Source organism: Orcinus orca, chromosome 18 (assembly GCF_937001465.1).
Source record: "Orcinus orca chromosome 18, mOrcOrc1.1, whole genome shotgun sequence".
Taxonomy (NCBI): Eukaryota; Metazoa; Chordata; class Mammalia; order Artiodactyla; family Delphinidae; genus Orcinus; species Orcinus orca.
Window position 1 is genome coordinate 65,399,634 of NC_064576.1, and position 18,770 is coordinate 65,418,403.

Here is an 18,770-nt window from a genome sequence, read left to right on the forward strand (position 1 = left end):
TTTGTATTAACAGTGTCACTGAGTTGAAATGATTTTTGCCAGATCCTTGTTCATTTGGTTCAAGTGTGCTTCATAGTTCTAAAATAAATCTGTTACCCAAGTTATTGTAGAAGTATATTCACTATGTGTGTCCTACACCTATTTAAATCAATACAAACTATATCTATTTGCTGGTATTTTTAATTCAAAGTAGACTTGAAATAGGCTTACCATAAAAATATATAATCAATGCAATTTAAAATGAATATTAACTTTAAGAAAGTAGAAATAGTTATTAATGTTACATTATTTATATTTATATACTGGATGTATCACTGACCAAAGCTTGAGTAAAGTTATTATAAATAGTTTGTGTGAGCGCACTTAAAGGAGATAAGAGAATCATCAATTGTATAATCTGCACTCTCATTCTTCACTTTTCCCACAAACTCCTCTTTTTATTTTATTTTTTTACAAACTCCTCTTTTAAAAAATTGATATTTATCTCTTCTTGTAAAAAGCTAATAACAGCACCTTCCCTTTTGCCTGCCTCCATTTGAAGAAAAAAATGCCAGGTTAATGACAGTTCAGTTTTACTAAAGGGCATCATAGAAATCATAAGGTTTGAGTTGGGTCTTGAAGGTTTGGTAGAATTTGGTAAGTGGGAGGGAATAGGCAGAAGTCAACAAGAAAACTATGAATGGAAAGTTTGACACTGAAATGATTGGGCCATGGGATGCCTGTCAGGGTGGAGTACAATTTAGATTTGAATACACAGGGTGGGACATGATTATAGAGGTCTTTGTGTATCAAATAAAGTAGTTAAGATATAATTAGGTAGTACCGAGCACAGTCTCTGATATAAAGTTAACTAATGTTTAAAGAACCTAAAATAAGGAGCCTTTATGTAAATACCTATGCTACAACTCTCCAACAGGGCAAAATGAGACCTCAGGGGCAACCCTCCAAATTGATACCTACAGCACGCATTCAAGTTCAAATACTCAATAGCATCATAATGTTTCGTGTAGAGATATTCCACAATTTGTTCAACCTTTCTCTTTTGAAAAACATTCAGGTGATACCCAAGTTTCTATCATGACAAACAATGATGATATAAATACATAGTCTCAAGGTGCCTGATTTTCTGTAGGGAAACTAACTAACTAACACTATGGTGCTTAGAATTTATGTAAGTGCCAGAAACGTTCCAGCAAGGCTGTTATAATTTGCATTCCTCTTGCTTTTGATGAATGTGGATGCATCAGCTCCTTAAATTTGGCAAAATAATTGTAGTTCATTATTATTTTATATTTTCTTTCCCTGTCTATTAATGAGAAAGATCATTCATGTTTCTGACCTTTTTTTCTTCCAGTTTTATTGAGATAAAATTGACATACAGCACCGTATACGTTTATGATTAACATTTAGCATAATTATTTGACTTACATAATCGTGAAATGATGATCACAGTCCATCATCTCATACAGACACAAAATAAAAGAAGAAAATATTCTTCCTTGCGATGACAGTTCTTAGGATTTGCTCTCTTAACAACTTTCATATATAACATGCAACAGTGACAATTATATTTATCATGTTGTACATTACATCGCTAGTACTTATTTATCTTGTAACTGGAAGGTTGTACCTTTTGACTGCCTTAATCTATTTCCCCCTCCCCCTAACCCCTACCTCTGGTAACAATAAATCTGATCTCTTTTTCCATAGGTTTGTTGTTGGGTTTTGTTTGTTTGTTTTTAAGTATAATTGACCTACAACCTTATGTTAGTTCTTGGTTCACAACATAGTGACGGATGTTTCTAACATTATAAACTGATGACCATGATAAGTCTAGTTACCATCTGTCACCATACAAAGCTACTACATTATTATTGACTGTATTCCCCATGCTGTACATTTCATCCCCGTGATTCATTTATTTCGTAACGTATATTATATTTGTGCCTCTCAATTTCCCTCACCAATTTCACTTACCCCTGACCCTCTTGCCTCTGGCAACCACTTGTTCATACTTTTGGTATCTGTGACTCTGTTTCTGTTTTGTTATGTTTGTTCATTCGTTTTGTTTTGATTTTCTTCTGTGAAAATCTTGGGTCATTCTACTTGAGAACTGTAAAACCAAATATGTAGTTTTCCATATTCTGTGTTTCCAATCTTGCTTTAAGAGTTCTCCCCAACCCTTGGGCTATAGAACTATTTTTTAAAATTGTTTTTCTGAACTTGTGTTGCTTTCTGTTTTTACATTTAAATATTTACTCCATCTCAAATTTATTGTTATGAAATGAGATATGCACTAAGTTTGTTTGTTTGGGGTAGAAAATTGTTTCAATAAATGAACCACTATTTCCAATTGAATAGAAATTTTTTTTCACATATCAAGTTCCCATATAAAATAAGAAGTAATTCTGGGGACTTCCCTGGTGGCACAGTGGTTAAGAATCTGCCTGTCAATACAGGGGACATGGGTTCGAGCCCTGATCGGGGAAGATCCCACATGCTGCGGAGCAGCTAAGCCTGTGCACCGTAACTACTGAGCCTGTGCTCCACAACAAGAGAAGCCACCACAGTGAGAAGCCCGCGCACCAAAACGAAGAGTAGTCCCCGCTCGCTGTAACTAGAGAAAGCCCACGTGCAGCAACGAAGACCCAAAGCAGCCAAAAATAAATAAATTAATTAATTTTTTTTAAAAAAAGAAGAAGTAATTCTGGTCAAAATTCTATTCAACTTATCCCGTATTTCTTGCTATATTTTCTTGGATCATAGCCTTCATATCATAATTTTTGAAACACTTGGTTATGTATTCCTCCATATTAACTAATACAATAATTTTATAAAGTTATAAACAAAACAACGTAAGTAAAAAAGATTCTGAATAAAATGCACATATTTATTTTGAGACAATCGACATAATTAAGATATTAGGTCTTCCTATTCAGAACATAATATTGTATTTTCCCCATGTTTTGGATTTTTGTAAAAGTTCATGTATGAGTATATATGTATGTGTGTGTATATGCATATTTATGAAAGTTCTAAATAACTGATGTTAAATTGTTTTAAATATAACTCTAAGTTGAAACTCCCTTATGTTGGTTTGAATTAGAAGGTAGTCTGGGTGATTGAGAGAGGTAAATTTGATATTCATAATCCTGAGTTTCAAAAAATGTAGGTTTCAATACATTATATAAAAACAAAGTTAAAAAGCAAGATGAAACTGAAGATATTAACAAATTTTTATTGAAGTACTTGAAAAAAAATTCTCATAAATTTTCACTTACTGTGCTATCAACTGGAGTATAAAAATCGTTTTTGAGTCATAGAAATTCCATAACCTCTTTCATATAACAGACATATTAAGGGACTTTCACAAGATAATATAACTAATTGAGAACAGCCAGATTAGAATATGGATCTGTTTAGTCTTAATAATTTAGGATACATCAAATAATATTATATAAGTAAATTTCTTTTACTCAGTTTATACAACCCAGTTTAATAAATGCTGAATGCAAGGGAATGAATTCTTTTAAATTGGTTGAATGTCACTCCAGGATGAATTTCTCTTCTAGAAATGTATACTTCAGGATTAATAGTTCAAAAATGTATATGTTAGTCACAAAGAGACATTTCTATATTTGGGTAAGATGTCACATATGCCTCAGACTGGTGCCGAGTGATTTCAAGGTAAAGCATTTGGTTGAATTTGAGAAAAGCTAGCAGTTTATGGGTTAATAGTTAATCACTTAAACTGATTAATGGGTGTTAATTAGCTTATGTGTAGGTCAGTCATTGTGAATGCTGTGTGACATGAAAATGATTCAGTTAATAATGTAACTAATGTTATGATAAGGCTGAGAAAAAGACGTTGAACAAATAAATACTCATTCATAAATCTTAGACAGAAGAAAAGCCAGAGCAAACTTCCAGCTACGCAACATAAGAAACAGGGACATGAATTTGGTTTCCAGATCCTCTTTTAACTGCCTCTTCTACTTAGTTGTAGATTACTGGGTCAACTGTATAATTCAATCAGTTGGAATCTGTTAAACGGTGGAGTGTGTTGTTTGTTTTCGAGTAATGTGAGTATACGTTTTCATGCATGTATGTTTGCCTGGGAGTAGTGTTTTTATGTCTGTAGAGTTTACTTCAGCTAAAATAAGTCAAGCATAGTGTGATTTTTATCTACAGGGTTATCCTCATGATCTTTATATCTATCCTTAAATATGCCAAATGGCAAATTTGAAAAATTTGGAGAAATACAATATTTCTATCAAAACTATTTTTAGGTAATAGCTACCAAGCACTTCTAGTGACCTATTTATTTATTTTAATGCTAGAAAAATATGCTTTTCGGGCTTCCCTGGTGGTGCAGTGGTTGAGAGTCCGCCTGCCGATGCAGGGGATACGGGTTCGTGCCCCGGTCCGGGAAGATCGCATGTGCCGTGGAGCGGCTGGGCCCGTGAGCCATCGCCGCTGAGCCTGCACATCCGGAGCCTGTGCTCCGCAACGGGAGAGGCCACAGCAGTGAGAGGCCTGCGTACTGCAAAAAAAAAAAAAAAAAAATGCTTTTCACTTGTAACGTTGGCACCACAGAAGGAAAGAGGGAGAGTTGCATATTGAAGATATTGAATAAAGCGAAGCACAGGATGGAGACAGAAAACAGACTGGTGAATGAAGCATGAAAAAGAGGGAGCAAGCCCATTTTCTGCATTTCCTAAATGTTTCTGAGATCAAATGCCTTATATTTTAGACTTCTTTAAATTTCTGAGTATTTAGTAGATAGCAAAGTGGCTACTCAACAGATAAATTTCTCAGCTGCGGGAGCTCAGCAAACAGCAGTCTCTCAGCTTGCTGCCCTCTTCCTGTCTTCAATGTCACCATCTTCCAAGGCAAGAGGTCGTGTGGGTGGCACTCTCATCTTTCCAATGAAGTCAGTAAGAAGTGGCCTTTTATCAGTTGTTATTCATAGCCAGCTAACAGACCGAAGAGAGGGGAAAGGTCATTGGCCCTTATTTGATTCAGGACTTCTCTGAAAGTCCCCTTTCAGGGCAAGATTTTGCCATTAGCACATGGCCATTCTGTAATGGAACTCTGAATTGTTTAGTTCTGTTGACCAGCTTGCCCTCCCAGAAAAGTAGACATTAAAGAAAGTGAAATCTGAACTGGAAGGTATCTCCGGGCATCTGGACTAGACCTCTCTTATTTTCTGATCTCTTTGCTTCGAATTGTTCTATTCCATGCTTGTTCTCTCTCACACCCCCAGCATCGCTTGATGGGTCATATGCACAGCCTCTCCTTTTCCTTTGCTACAACCCTAATTCAGACTGCACTCGTTACCAGGCTCCGTTATCTGCCTCTACCCATCTGCCTCTTAATTCAAGAATCAAAATATGCTAGTGTGATGTTAATACTTCGGAATTACTCCATCACTCTCCTGGTTCAATTCTTGTATGATTCCACCAATGTCTACAAAATAATGCGATTCAAAACCTTCCCTCATTTTGCCCTGATCTACACTGAGGCATTTTATGATTATTTATCTCTATATGATTTATCCCATACTCTAAAGAAAGTATTTGCTATGAATCCATCTTTCTTATTTTCTTCTTGTTGTCATTTTTCCTGTAACTTTTCTACATTGTTAGTTCCAACCAATCTTAAGTTTAAATTCCTCCTAAAATCCTTTTCTAATTCTACCAAGTAAAAATAATGTCTTCTCTAAATTCATTTCCCTTTTGCTTTATTCATACTCTCCTTAGGGAATTTACTAATTTTTTATGCTAAAACCATTTGCATAGTATTATACTGTGTGTGTGTGTATGCAGGTGTGTGGGCTTGTGTGCACACGCACCATATTTTTAGGACTAAGGAGAATAATTATGATTATCCTCAGAGAAGTATAAAAGGCCTTAGACAAATTCAATACCCAACCCTGATAATAAATAATGAATAATCCAATTCAAAATGATTGCTTAACAAGTTGAGTAGTGTAAATAAATAGATGGATAGATAGATTGATAGATAAATAACTGGGAATACCAAGTATAATTTGTGGTGGGCATGAAAATTGGTATCACTGCTTCAGAAAATTGTTTGACCCAGAAATTCCATTGCTAGATACAAGACCAACAGACATGGACAAAAATGTGCATAGGAGCAATATTCTGAATAGCCACAGACTGGAAACCACAGAAATATCATCAAAAATAGAATGGAAAATAGAATAGAATAGAAAAATAAATTGTGCTATATTCATAAACCGGAATATTTTGCAGAATTGAAGTAACAAAAACGATTGCTACTAACAATATGAATATATTTCAAAGAGCTAATGTGGAATGGAGAAAGCTAGACATAAAAAGTACATACTTTAATTTGTTTATATAAAGTTAAAAAGTATGTGAAAGTAATCTGTGGTGACAGCAGTTAGATTTGTGATTATAAAATGGAATGACTGGGAGGTGACAAGAGGGAGGTCCCTGGGGTGCAGGCACTCTTCTAGATTTATTTTTTATAAATTTATTTATTTTATTTTTGGCTGCATTGGGTCTACGTTGCTGCGCGTGGGCTTTCTCTAATTGCAGCAAGCAGGGGCTACCCTTTGTTGCGGTGCATGGGCTTCTTCTTATTGCGATGGCTTCTCTTGTTGTGGACCACCGGCTCTAGGCACGCAGGCTTCAGTAGTTGTGGCGCACGGGCTTAGTTGCTCTGGGGCATGTGGGATCTTCCCGGACCAGGGCTCAAACCCGTGTCCCCTGCACTGGCATGCAGATTCTTAACCACTGCACTACCAGGGAAGTCCTCATCTAGATTTTTGTCTGTGTCTTGTCACACAGGTGTGTTCACGTTTTAAAAAAGGTTTCAAGATGTACACTGATCTCTGTGCATTTTACTGTATGTATGTATGCTGTACCTCAATAACAAGTTCAAAATGAATAATTATTGCAATGAATAAAAATATATTGAATAAAATAAAGGAAGAATCCATGGGTTCATTAGTAATACTCAATAATTAAGAGGAGAAGAGAGCAAAGTTGTACATACAGATGAATGCCAATTACTAAACTTAGAAGTGATGGAAGAACAAGAAAACCCCCAATTTTCCGACTCCATGTAATACTTGATTCAGGTGTGTAATTAGCACTCAATAACAGGCAATTGTTTAAGTGTTTTTGTTTTACTGTTATTTTTCAATGCAATGCTTCCTTACCCTCTGGGACCTGGATAAACAATCACGTGTGCCAGCTGGGCTGACCTGTCAGAGTCCCAGCAGACTGCTGTCTGTTAAGTATATATAGTTTATGTGTTTTGTTTGAATATAACTGGTGAAAGTGATGGGGTTTTTTAAAAAGCAGTAGTGATTTGGGGTTTTTTTGAGTTTTGTTTTGCTATTTCATTCCATTCTTGACCAAAGCTTCCTTTAAGTCGTTTATTATGGAAAATTGTCACACTAACTTAAAGGAAGGGGTGGGGGAAATACATAAATTGTCTTCTAAAAAATTAAATAAAATACTGAATATCTTAAAAATATGTATATATATATAGTGTGTGTGTCTTATGAAATAAATGGATATTCAAAATGGCCAGATGAATTAAAAGCATTTGAGTTTAATTATTCTCATATAAAGATAACACCTCTACTTAAAAGTAGTGCTACTGAAGTTTCCTATGACTTTCGTTTTTCTCTACATAGTTGTTTCTTTTGATCCTTCTGTGGTTTTAATCATATTTGACCAGCAGCATATTTTAATGTGACGTGTCATCACTTTTTCTGCCATGCCTGTTTAACTTGTCCTTACGTAGCATTTATTTTCATAGAGGCCTCTATGACTTTGCACCAGCAGGAAGAAATACTAAACCAAAAATTGTAAAGCAGCAGGGTGTAGTGCAGTACGTACAGGCCTGGGTGTCAGACAGATGGACCTAGGTTCAAATAGCAGGATTCCCACCTACTCACGGAGAGACCATGTCTATAAAGTGTGAATAATGAATAGTGAGGGTGGATGTGCTTTAGGCCTACTAAATAGTGCCTATTAAATTATTTTTGTCATTACCATTCCTAGAAAATAACCCAAAGGAAATTGTTCATAAGCACATTGGTGACCTGATTCATTGGGAAGCATTTCTTTCTTATTTTTTTCTTTTTTAATAGCTTTATTGCGATATAATTCACATACCATAACATTCACCCACTGAAAGTATACTATTCGGTGATTTTTAGTATATTCACAGGGTTGTGCAACCATAAGTACAATATTAGAACATTTTTATCACCCTCAAAAGAAACTTTGTGTCCTTTAGCAGTCACCTCCCATCCCTTCCATTACCCCCAAGCCTAGGCAATCACTACTTTCTCCGTATACAGATTTGCCTATTTTGCATATTTTATGAAAATGGAATCATACAATATGTGATCTTTCGTGACTGGCTTCTTTCACTTAGCATAATGTTTTTAAGGTTCTTCCACAGGAAGCATTTATTTCTAATAACAGCGATGTTAGAATGGGGCACCTCTTGTCATCTGGAAAATATACCATAAAGGAATGGATGAAAACAGAAAGCAGAGGGGCTAGCACTCTTGCGTTCCCCTGCCACCTGTAATCGCAGGGTGGATCTTAGGACTGCAGAAGATAAAACACAAACAAACAAGCAAAAACCTGACTGAAGAATTTAAAACCTTCTATTGCAGAGGAAGATCTTGGGTTTAAAACAAATCATTAACTATTTTGTAGCGTCTTTCTTATTATTTATGGAGCCCATATCACTGGGGAAGAAAAGCAAAGATTGTCAGCCAGAAAATAAGTTGGGAGCAAGAAAGTCTTTTATCAAAGAGTTTCCATAGGCACTGAGTTTAAGATATCATGAAATGTCACAATTCGGATTGAACAAAGAATAATGTGTCATTCTATTGCAGAGCTAGTTTTTGTTTAATTTTCTATTGTCTTTTGAGGGGAAAAAAGCCCTAACTCTCCTGCAAAAAAACCAAAAACCTGACAAAAGACTTACGAATCTTGTTCAACATTGCTATAGCGTGTTGTTTAAATTCACAGGCTTGAGCAAATGCGTTACTACTCACGAACTCTGCTTTCTTTTTTCTAGGTGCCTCCTATACTCCTTGATAAGCAGTTCTCTGAATTCACTCCAGACATTACACCCATCATTTTGGCAGCCCATACAAATAATTACGAGATAATAAAACTTTTGGTTCAGAAAGGCGTCTCGGTGCCCAGACCCCATGAGGTCCGCTGCAACTGTGTCGAATGCGTGTCCAGCTCGGATGTGGACAGTCTCCGCCACTCTCGCTCCAGACTCAACATCTACAAGGCCCTGGCCAGCCCCTCTCTCATCGCCCTGTCCAGTGAAGACCCTTTTCTCACAGCCTTTCAGTTAAGTTGGGAGCTCCAGGAACTGAGTAAGGTGGAAAATGAATTCAAGTCAGAGTATGAGGAGCTGTCACGACAGTGCAAACAATTTGCTAAGGACCTACTGGATCAGACAAGAAGTTCCCGCGAGCTGGAAATCATTCTTAATTACCGTGATGACAACAGTCTCCTAGAAGAACAAAGTGGAAATGATCTCGCGAGACTCAAATTGGCCATTAAGTACCGTCAGAAAGAGGTGAGTTTTTCCAGGCTTTATCCATCAAAATGCCACAGAATTTAAATGGCAGTGAGGGAAATTGGTACCCCAAAATTAGGTTGGGGGTTTAAAGCATTTTCTGTTTAACTGTAAGTGGATGATATTTCTTGTTTGCCAGATTACGGATGATGAAACACATTGAAGAGGGGCGGTAAGTAGGTTAATAATTAGTGATGGTTTTTGACATCTGTGTTAAAATGTACACAGTTAATGGTGTGTGATGGTAAAACTAATGAATTTTAGAATCTCTGCACTAAGAGTTCTGGTTCTGCCATTTATAAGTTTTGCTACTTCAGAGGGTCACACAGATCTCTTTGAGTTTCGGTTTTCTCATCTGCTTAAGGGACTTTATATTTGATTTTATATATATATTTCTTTATACATATAAAATATTTTACTCACAGATTTGTAGGAAGTGTAAAATGAGTGGATGTGTGTGAAGGCTCTTAGTAAATTATAAGGTATGATCCTAATAAAATACATTATTAGAAGTTATTAATAAAGGAAAGCCTTTAGTCCAACAGCAGATGAAAATACTAAAACTTCCTTCATGTTTGGCTTAGTTTCTTGATTTGTTGGGAATGAGAAGTTAAGAAGTCAATTGCAAATTGCAGAAGAGTAATAAATTTTTCATTAGATTTCCATGGATTTGAACATTAAATAAGGAAAATTCAGATCTATTACACTTACCACCTAGTGTAATTGTTGTTTCCATCACTGATTTTGAGTAAGTTCTCAAAAATCTATTTACTTCTACCTCCAGAAAATATTGGTTTTCTTTTCATTGGTGAATTATAGTAATTGTTCTAGAACAGAAGTTGGAAAAAACTATGTATGTAATATAAGATGAAAAAGAAAGAGAAAGAGAAACTTCTGAAAAAAATGTATTCATTTTTTTTTTAACTTGGCCCTAAATATTCTACATTAGCACTGGCTGCTTTATCTATTGCTACTTACTAAATACTTAAGATTGAAGATACCTGAATTTGCTTCTTTGAGTTTTTCCTGTAGTTCTTTGGCCAGTTGTCATGGGAGCCTAAAAGTAATTAACAATCTTTTCCCTGAACAACAAAGGAAACAGCTTCATTCCTGTGCATTCCCACTGATTCTAAAATCACATGTACTAGTATCAACTCATTTTTTTAGGGTATTGTGTTTAAGACTCAGGGCTCTTTTTTTTTAAGGGACTAGAATAATTTTAATATGCAACTAGAAGAAATTGATGAAAAATTTCACATGATTAAAGATTGTAAAATACTAAATATGAAACTTACAAATACACCAGATAGATTTAATTGATATTTATAGGACATTCCATCCAAAAAACAGCAGATTACACTTTCTTCTCAAGTGCACATGGAACATTCTCCAGGATAGATCACATCTTGGGTCACAAATCAAGCCTCAGTAAATTTAAGAAAATTGAAATCACATCAAGCATCTTTTCTGACCACAACACTATGAGATTAGAAATGAATTACAGGGGAAAAAATGTAAAACACACAAACATATGGAGGCTAAACAATATGTTACTAAATAACCAAGAGATCACTGAAGAAATCAAAGAGGAAATCAAAGAATACCTAGAGACAAATGACAATGAAAACACGACAATCCAAAACCTATGGAATGCAGCAAAAGCAGTTCTAAGAGGGAAGTTTATAGCTATACAAGCCTACCTCAAGAAACAAGAAAAATTTCAAATAAAAAATCTAACCTTACACCTGAAGGAACTAGAGAAAGAAGAACAGACAAAACCCAAAGTTAGCAGAAGGAAAGAAATCATAAAGATCAGAGAAGAAATAAGTGAAATAGAAACAAAGAAAACAATAGCAAAGATCAATAAAACTAAAAGCTGGTTCTTTGAGAAGATAAACAAAATTGATAAACCATTAGCCAGACTCATCAAGAAAAAAAGGGAGAAGACAGAAGTCAATAGAATTAGAAATGAAAAAGGAGAAGTAACAACTGACACTGCTGAAATACAAAGGATCATGAGAGATTACTACAAGCAACTCTATGCCAATAAAACGGACAACCTGGAAGAAATGGACAAATTCTTAGAAAGGTATAACCTTCCAAGACTGAGCCAGGAAGAAATAGAAAATATGAACAGACCAATCACAAGTAATGAAATTGAAACTGTGATTAAAAATCTTCCAACAAACAAAAGCCCAGGACCGGATGGCTTCTAAATGTTTGATGGAATTTGTTGAATTCCATCAAACATTTAGAGATGAGCTAACACCCATCCTTCTCATCTTCCCAAAAATTGCAGAGGAAGGAGCACTCCCAAACTCATTCTATGAGGCCACCATCACCCTGATACCAAAACCAGACAAAGATACTACAAAAAAAGAAAATTACAGACCAATATCACTGATGAATATAGATGCAAAAATCCTCAACAAAATACTAGCAAACAGAATCCAACAACACGTTAAAAGGATCATACACAAAGAAAAAAAAAAAGAAAGAAACTTACAAGTAATTGCATGCATTAGAACTGATAAAAACTTTCCATCTAAGGGTGCATACTGCAGCCACACCTTCTTTCAGGTAAATTTCTGGCCATCTAAGAACTATTGGAAAGATGGCTTTTTGTTGGTATCCAGTAACTCATCTCTGTATCATTGAAATAAAATATCCTATGAAACACATGAAGCCTGTGAAATGGATATAATCGTCTTTTCTGCTCCTAATCAGGTATGTGATGTTAGACCAATTATCCTTTAAGTTTTTGTTTTCTCACCTTTAAAATAGGAAAATACTGCCTACTTCATAGGTCAGTAGTTAAGATGAAGCATGACAATACAAGTCCAGATCTAGGCATACTTCCTGGCATATTTGTCCAGAAGAGGAGCTATCTATTATATTTAGTTATTACTGATATTATCATTGTTTTTGCTTATCCTCTCATGGACCCTCAGTATAAAAAGCTAAGTGCATTTGCTACGAAGCAAATGCAGCTTCATTATTAAATGTTTTAATATTTGTACTGAATATTTATCTAGGCCTCGTGGGTTGAATTGCACTTTTGAATTGGTAGTTTGGTATGACACATACACACTGCTAAAAATAAATAAATTAATTAATAGGAAAAATTTTAAGTTTATCCTCTTACAGTCTATTGTTATGATCATTATGCTAAACTGTTTATATTAAAAAGACATTCTCATCAAAAATGTATAAACTTTATCTCAGACCCTAGGGTTGTCCATGCTCTAATTCTTCCATTATCAGCTTTAAAAAGTAACTTAGATTATATACTACACACTTGATTTTAATTTGTCCTTCTGCCTTGCTTTTTCTTTTTTTTTTTTGCTGTACGCGGGCCTCTCACTGTCGTGGCCTCTCCCGTTGCGGAGCACAGGCTCCGGACGTGCAGGCTCAGCGCCATGGCTCACGGGCCCAGCCGCTCCGCGGCATGTGGGATCTTCCCGGACCAGGGCACGAACCCGTGTCCCCTGCATCGGCAGGCGGACTCTCAACCACTGCGCCACCAGGGAAGCCCTGCCTTGCATTTTTAAAATATATTTTAGGTGGTTGATTATGTATGCCCTTTGAACCTGACTGCTACATGCTACACCTCAGAATCAGGAACTGTTATCATAGCAGAGCTCATCAAAAATGCCAGACATATGGTAGGGTTTTGATACATGAGGATACACTGAGTGACGTAAATAATTAAGAGACTTGTAAAAGGGATAAAAACCAGCATTTCTTTAGCTTACTTTCCTCTTCCTCTGTTCTCCGGAGCACACTCATTGACCAGTTTCTGGGCCCTGCCTCTGTCCTCCAGGCAAGTGCCCACACCGGCTGTTGCTAGGCAAAGGCAAAAGACGATCAAGGCTCCCCAAGGCCTCAGCCCAGGCCCCTCCTGGGGACCAAACATTTCAGCACCTGCCACTGGATAATGGATGAAGCAAATGCCTGTTCAGGACTTGTCAGCCTGGCTGACGGAACTATGACAGGTCATTAGGCATTTAATTTAACACTAGGATTTTAGAGCTTGGAATTCAATCCCCATGAGTTTCTTTATAGCTAATTAATGACATGCAACCACTTTTCCTAATTCATATCTGAAAATGATTGTTTCTGTTTCTTCCACAATTAAATATGAAATTGTACCATGTCCACAACATGGTAAAACTTCAGCCTTTTAAACTGCACTGATTAGAGTGTGATAAATGTATATCTTCCAAAACATAAAATAGCAATTTTTAACTTTAAGTTAGATATAAAACATAGCTTGTATTTGATACTGCTTTAACAAATTCAAAAAGGAAATGATTCAGGAATTTATTTTTAAAGAGGTATATTCTTCTGTTCACCTAATAAAAATGCGTTGCATCAGCAGGATAAACAACTCTTTCCAATATAGCCTTCATTTGCTGCAGACATAAACTAAAAACATTAGGTTAGTTTGGGATTGACATGTATACACTACTATATTTAAAATAGATAACCAACAAGGACCTACTGTATAGCAAAGGGAACTCTGCTCAATACTCTGTAATAACCTAAATGGGAAAAGAATTTGAAAAGAATAGATGTATGTATATGTATAACTGAATCACTTTGCTGTACACCTGAAACTAGCACAACATTGTAAATCAACTATAGTCCAATGTAATATAAAATTTTTTTAAAACATTAGGTTAATGATAGTATCTTTGAAAAATTTCATGGTGAATTAGAAACCTTCTCTTGGTCCTCCAGTGAATTATTTTTTGTATAAAACTGGTGCTTCTGACTCCATGATGATTGACAAACAAGGGTAGCAATATCAGCTCTTTTTCATTATTCAGATCTGATCATTTCATTTGTGAGTGATGAAGAACAATTTCTTTTGCTCCTTTTGCAAAAAATTCACATTTTGGGGGGCAATGCATCTTGCAGGATCTTAGTTCCAAGACAGGGATCGAACCCGTGCCCCCTGCAGAGTCCTAACCACTGGACCTCCAGGGGATTTCCCCAAATTAACATTTAAATTTGAGGGTTATTTTCATTTAAGTCATTATTTAATGTTTCATATCTTCTCTGTCACTCATCATGAAACAAAATTAAGAGTCACCACTTTTTGAAATTATGGATTTAACAGCTTATCCCAACCCACATATTTCCTGGAAAATAAAAAACCCAATAGGTTGTCTTTTAGGACTTTATGGAACAGAAACATAATTGTTCTCAACAAAACCTAATGGTTTGAGATACAATATAAAGTATTGCTCAAGATCCCTTATAAATCATGGGAAGAAGAGGGGGCTTCTAAACTTCTCTTACCCTCATTGTTCTTCGACCATATGAGGCATATTCACATTTTTTCTCAATAAAGGTTAGTTGTTTTTTGTCTCAATTCTTGGAAACAGAAACATACAGTAAAACCCTCTAGGATGTATGATGCCTGTGCTATAATTTGGTGATTCGTGATTCTGAAGCTGAATTCAAAAGCTGCGTGTTTACAGATTGCTTCTAGGTAATATAGAACTGGGAAAGCAATCCCATAAGGTCATATTTTTATTCTTTGGGTCACACTCTGTTCCCTTTTCCCCTTCAGCTTTAGGGAGTACTCAGTGGCATGCCCTCTGCTGCCACAGAAAAATACGAAGATACTAAGACCTGTTTCCTTTATGGTTTTTACCTTCATCTGCCCCGTTGCAAGCTCCCTGCATGTTGTAAGAAGACCTGCTTTTCCTCATTCCAAAACACGACTTCAGTTTTAAATGTGGGGCACCATTGCTGTTTTTCTCCATGGCATTCTCTGGGCTCAGTGATTTTCCCCAGGTGGCTCTGAAACATGCAGCCCAGAACAACTTTTCATCCTTTGCCACATTCTCCTCTAATATCAGGGCTTGGGGGGAGCTGGAAATCTTGTTGGCCGCTGCTATGAAGTAAACATATGAGGAACCTAGTGGATGGGCTTAGGGAGCTCTGGCCAAGAGCTGCTCTTTGTCTCTCCAAGTGCAAATCCACATGTGCTTGCAGGGTGTCCATTCTACGCCAGAGACAGAGGACAGAAAAATGAGAAATCAGCAAGCCCTAGGCCAGGTTTGGATTTCTTCCAGAAGTGTCCTAGAGTCTAGAATTTTATTCTTGCTTAGGTAATACAGTGAAGTTCGTGTGTGTGCTTGTGTGTGTGTGTACTGCAGTACTTAATCAAGCAGAAAATGCTGACTATAAGCTAAAAATTCCTTTGTAGCTAGATTGCACTAACGTTTTACATGCTACCTTCCTCATTTACGATGTTTTCCTCATTTTCTTTCCTCCTTCCCTCCCTGTCCTCCTTCCTTATTAGCCCCTTCACTCACTTATTTAAGAGAGCCTTTAGGGCTTCCCTGGTGGCGCAGTGGTTGAGAGTCTGCCTGCCGATGCAGGGGACACGGGTTCGTGACCCGGTCCGGGAAGATCCCACATGCCGCGGAGTGGCTGGGCCCGTGAGCCATGGCTGCTGAGCCTGCGTGTCCGGAGCCTGTGCTCCGCAACGGGAGAGGCCACAGCAGTGAGAGGCCCGTGTACCACAAAAAAAAAAAAAAAGAGCCTTTACTATTTGCTACTTGCTGGTGATGCTGAAATCAAAGACAAATGCCTTACCCTCAAACAACTACCAGATTATTAGGGATGGAAGAAAAGTCAACACAACTGTCATAGTGCGGGTTACAGAGGCTGTGGCAGAGCTGCCTTCCTGGAGCCCAGGAAAATGCCTCCTAATTTGGTCTGAAGGTTTTAGGGGAGACTTCCTGAAGAAAAAGTGGCTTAATTGAGTTTCCATGGAAAACCAGGAGTCTTCCAGGCAGAGAAGTTACAAAAAGTCATTACGGGAAGAAACACCATGTACAGATGCAGGGAGGCAAAAAAGAAGATGGAGGATGGAGAATCCCTTCATTATTATTTTTTTAAATTAAGGTCCATCTGATTCATTTTTAAAAATTGGAGTATAGTTGATTTATAATGTTGTGTTAGTTTCAGGGGTACAGCAGAGTGATTCTGTTATACATATATATTCTTTTATATATGTATTCTTTATATATGCTTTTTCAGATTCTTTTCCATTATAGGTTATTACAGGATATTAAATATAGTTTCCTGTGCTATACGGTAGGTTCTTATTGTTTATTTTATATATAGTAGTGTGAATCTGCTAATCCCAGACTCCTGATTTATACCTTCCCCCTTCCCCTTTAGTAACCATAAATTTGATTTTTATGTCTGTGGGTCTGTTTCTATTTTGTAAATAAGTTCATTTGTGTCACGTTTTTTGGTTCCACACTAAGTGATATCACGTGATATTTGTTTTTCTCGGTCTGACTTACTTCAGTCAGTATGATCATCGCTAGGTCCATCCATGTTGCTGCAAATGGCATGATTTCATTCTTTTTTTATGGCTGAGTAGTATTCCATTGTATATATGTACCACATCTTCTTATCCATTCCTCTGTCAATGGACATTTAGGTTGCTTCCATGTCCTGGCTATTGTAAATACTGCTGCTATGCACATTGGGGTGCATGTGTCTTTTCAAACTATAGTTTTGTCTGATATATGCCCAGGAGTGTGACTGCTGAATCATATGGTAGCTCTATTTTTAGTTTTTTGAGGAACCTCTGTACTGTTCCCCATAGTGGCTGCACCAGTTTGCATTCCCACCAACAGTGCAAGAGGGTTCTCTTATTTCCATACCCTCTTCAGCATTTATTGTTTGTAAACTTTTTAATGATGGCCATTCTGACTGGTATGAGGTGATACCTCATTATAGTTTTGATTTGCATTTCTCCAATAATTAGTGATGTTGAGCATCTTTTCATGTGCCTCTTGGTCATCTGTGTGTCTTCTTTGGAGAAATATCTGTTTAGGTCTTCTGCCCATTTTTGATTGGGTTGTTTTTTTGTTTGTTTTTTTTGACATTGACCTGTTATGAGCTGTTTGTATATTTTGGAAATAACATTGTTTGGAAATATTTTCTCCCATTCTGTAGATTGTCTTTTTGTTTTGTTTATGGTTTCCTTTGCTGTACAAAAGCTTTTAAGTTTAATGAGATCCCATTTGTTTATTTTTGCTTTTATTTCCATTACTCTAGGAGATGCATCCAAAAAAATATTGCTGTGATTTATGGCAAAGAGTGTTCTGCCTATGTTTTCCTCTAGGAGCTGTAAAGAATCCCTTCATTCTTTCTGCCCTCATTCCCACCCTGTGGCCCCTGCTTTGGCCTTTCACTCTGCCTGGCACTCACGGATGGCTTCTGTATCAGGTCTCAGTTCATATTATCACCTTCCCAGCAAACATCCAGAATACCCACCTAATCACTGTCCTCTTCCTTCACCCTTTATTCCCAGGCATTCCCTGTACATCACAATGTTGTTACAATGGCCTTTATCACAGCCCGAAAAGATTCTGTTTATTTGTGTGTTTAATTGTTTTTATCTGTCTTTCTTAACCTATATCTGTTATCTTGTCTGACTTCATTATCAGTGAAAGTCTAGTGCTTGGAATAGTGCTTAGGACATAGGAGTGCTAAATAAATGATCATAAATTAGAGGAGTGGCAGGAGCTGAGATTAGAGAAAATGACAAAGAATAGGTTGTAAAGGGATCAGCAATCCTAAGGCTCATGGCTTTCCTAAAATCTGTGAAATTTAATCATGGTTTAAATACATAAATCCATATAATCTTTATTATTTTCTCAAACTGCTGTTTCCTAGAGATGAACTCATTATCTTCCCCTTTAAGCCTGGCTTTCTTCTGTCATCTCTGTTGGAGTATAAGGCCTTCCCAGTTACTTATGCTAGAAATCTGAGACTCATCCTTGATTATTTTATATGCATCACCTCCCAAAGTTTGATGTGGTAGATTAAAGATGGCTTCAATTGAGAGATGCCATCTAATTACCCTTCTCCTCGATCAGAGCCTGCCTTGGCTACCTGCCCGAACCAATAGAATGCAAGAGAAGTGACTTTCTGTAACATCCAAGGCTTGGTTGTAAGAAGTCTTGCAGCTTCCACTTATGCTGTCTGGCAGCGCTGAGGTGCCATGTGAGAAGTCTGACTGTCCTAAAAAGGCCATCACACCAGAGAGGCCGTGGGTACACACTCTTGCTGATTGTCGCACCTGAGCCCAGCCTTCCAACCCTTCA

General features: G+C 36.8%; 1 protein-coding gene across 2 annotated transcripts in view; it reads left to right on the forward strand.

The window, feature by feature from the left end:
• TRPC4 (transient receptor potential cation channel subfamily C member 4) overlaps positions 1-18,770 on the forward strand; it is a 161,996-nt gene that overhangs the window by 65,273 nt on the left and 77,953 nt on the right. For both annotated transcript variants that reach the window (XM_049701357.1, XM_033410077.2), the window contains exon 3: positions 9,103-9,621. In XM_049701357.1, the coding sequence (XP_049557314.1) occupies positions 9,103-9,621 (519 nt within the window). The remainder of the gene's footprint in view (positions 1-9,102; positions 9,622-18,770) is intronic.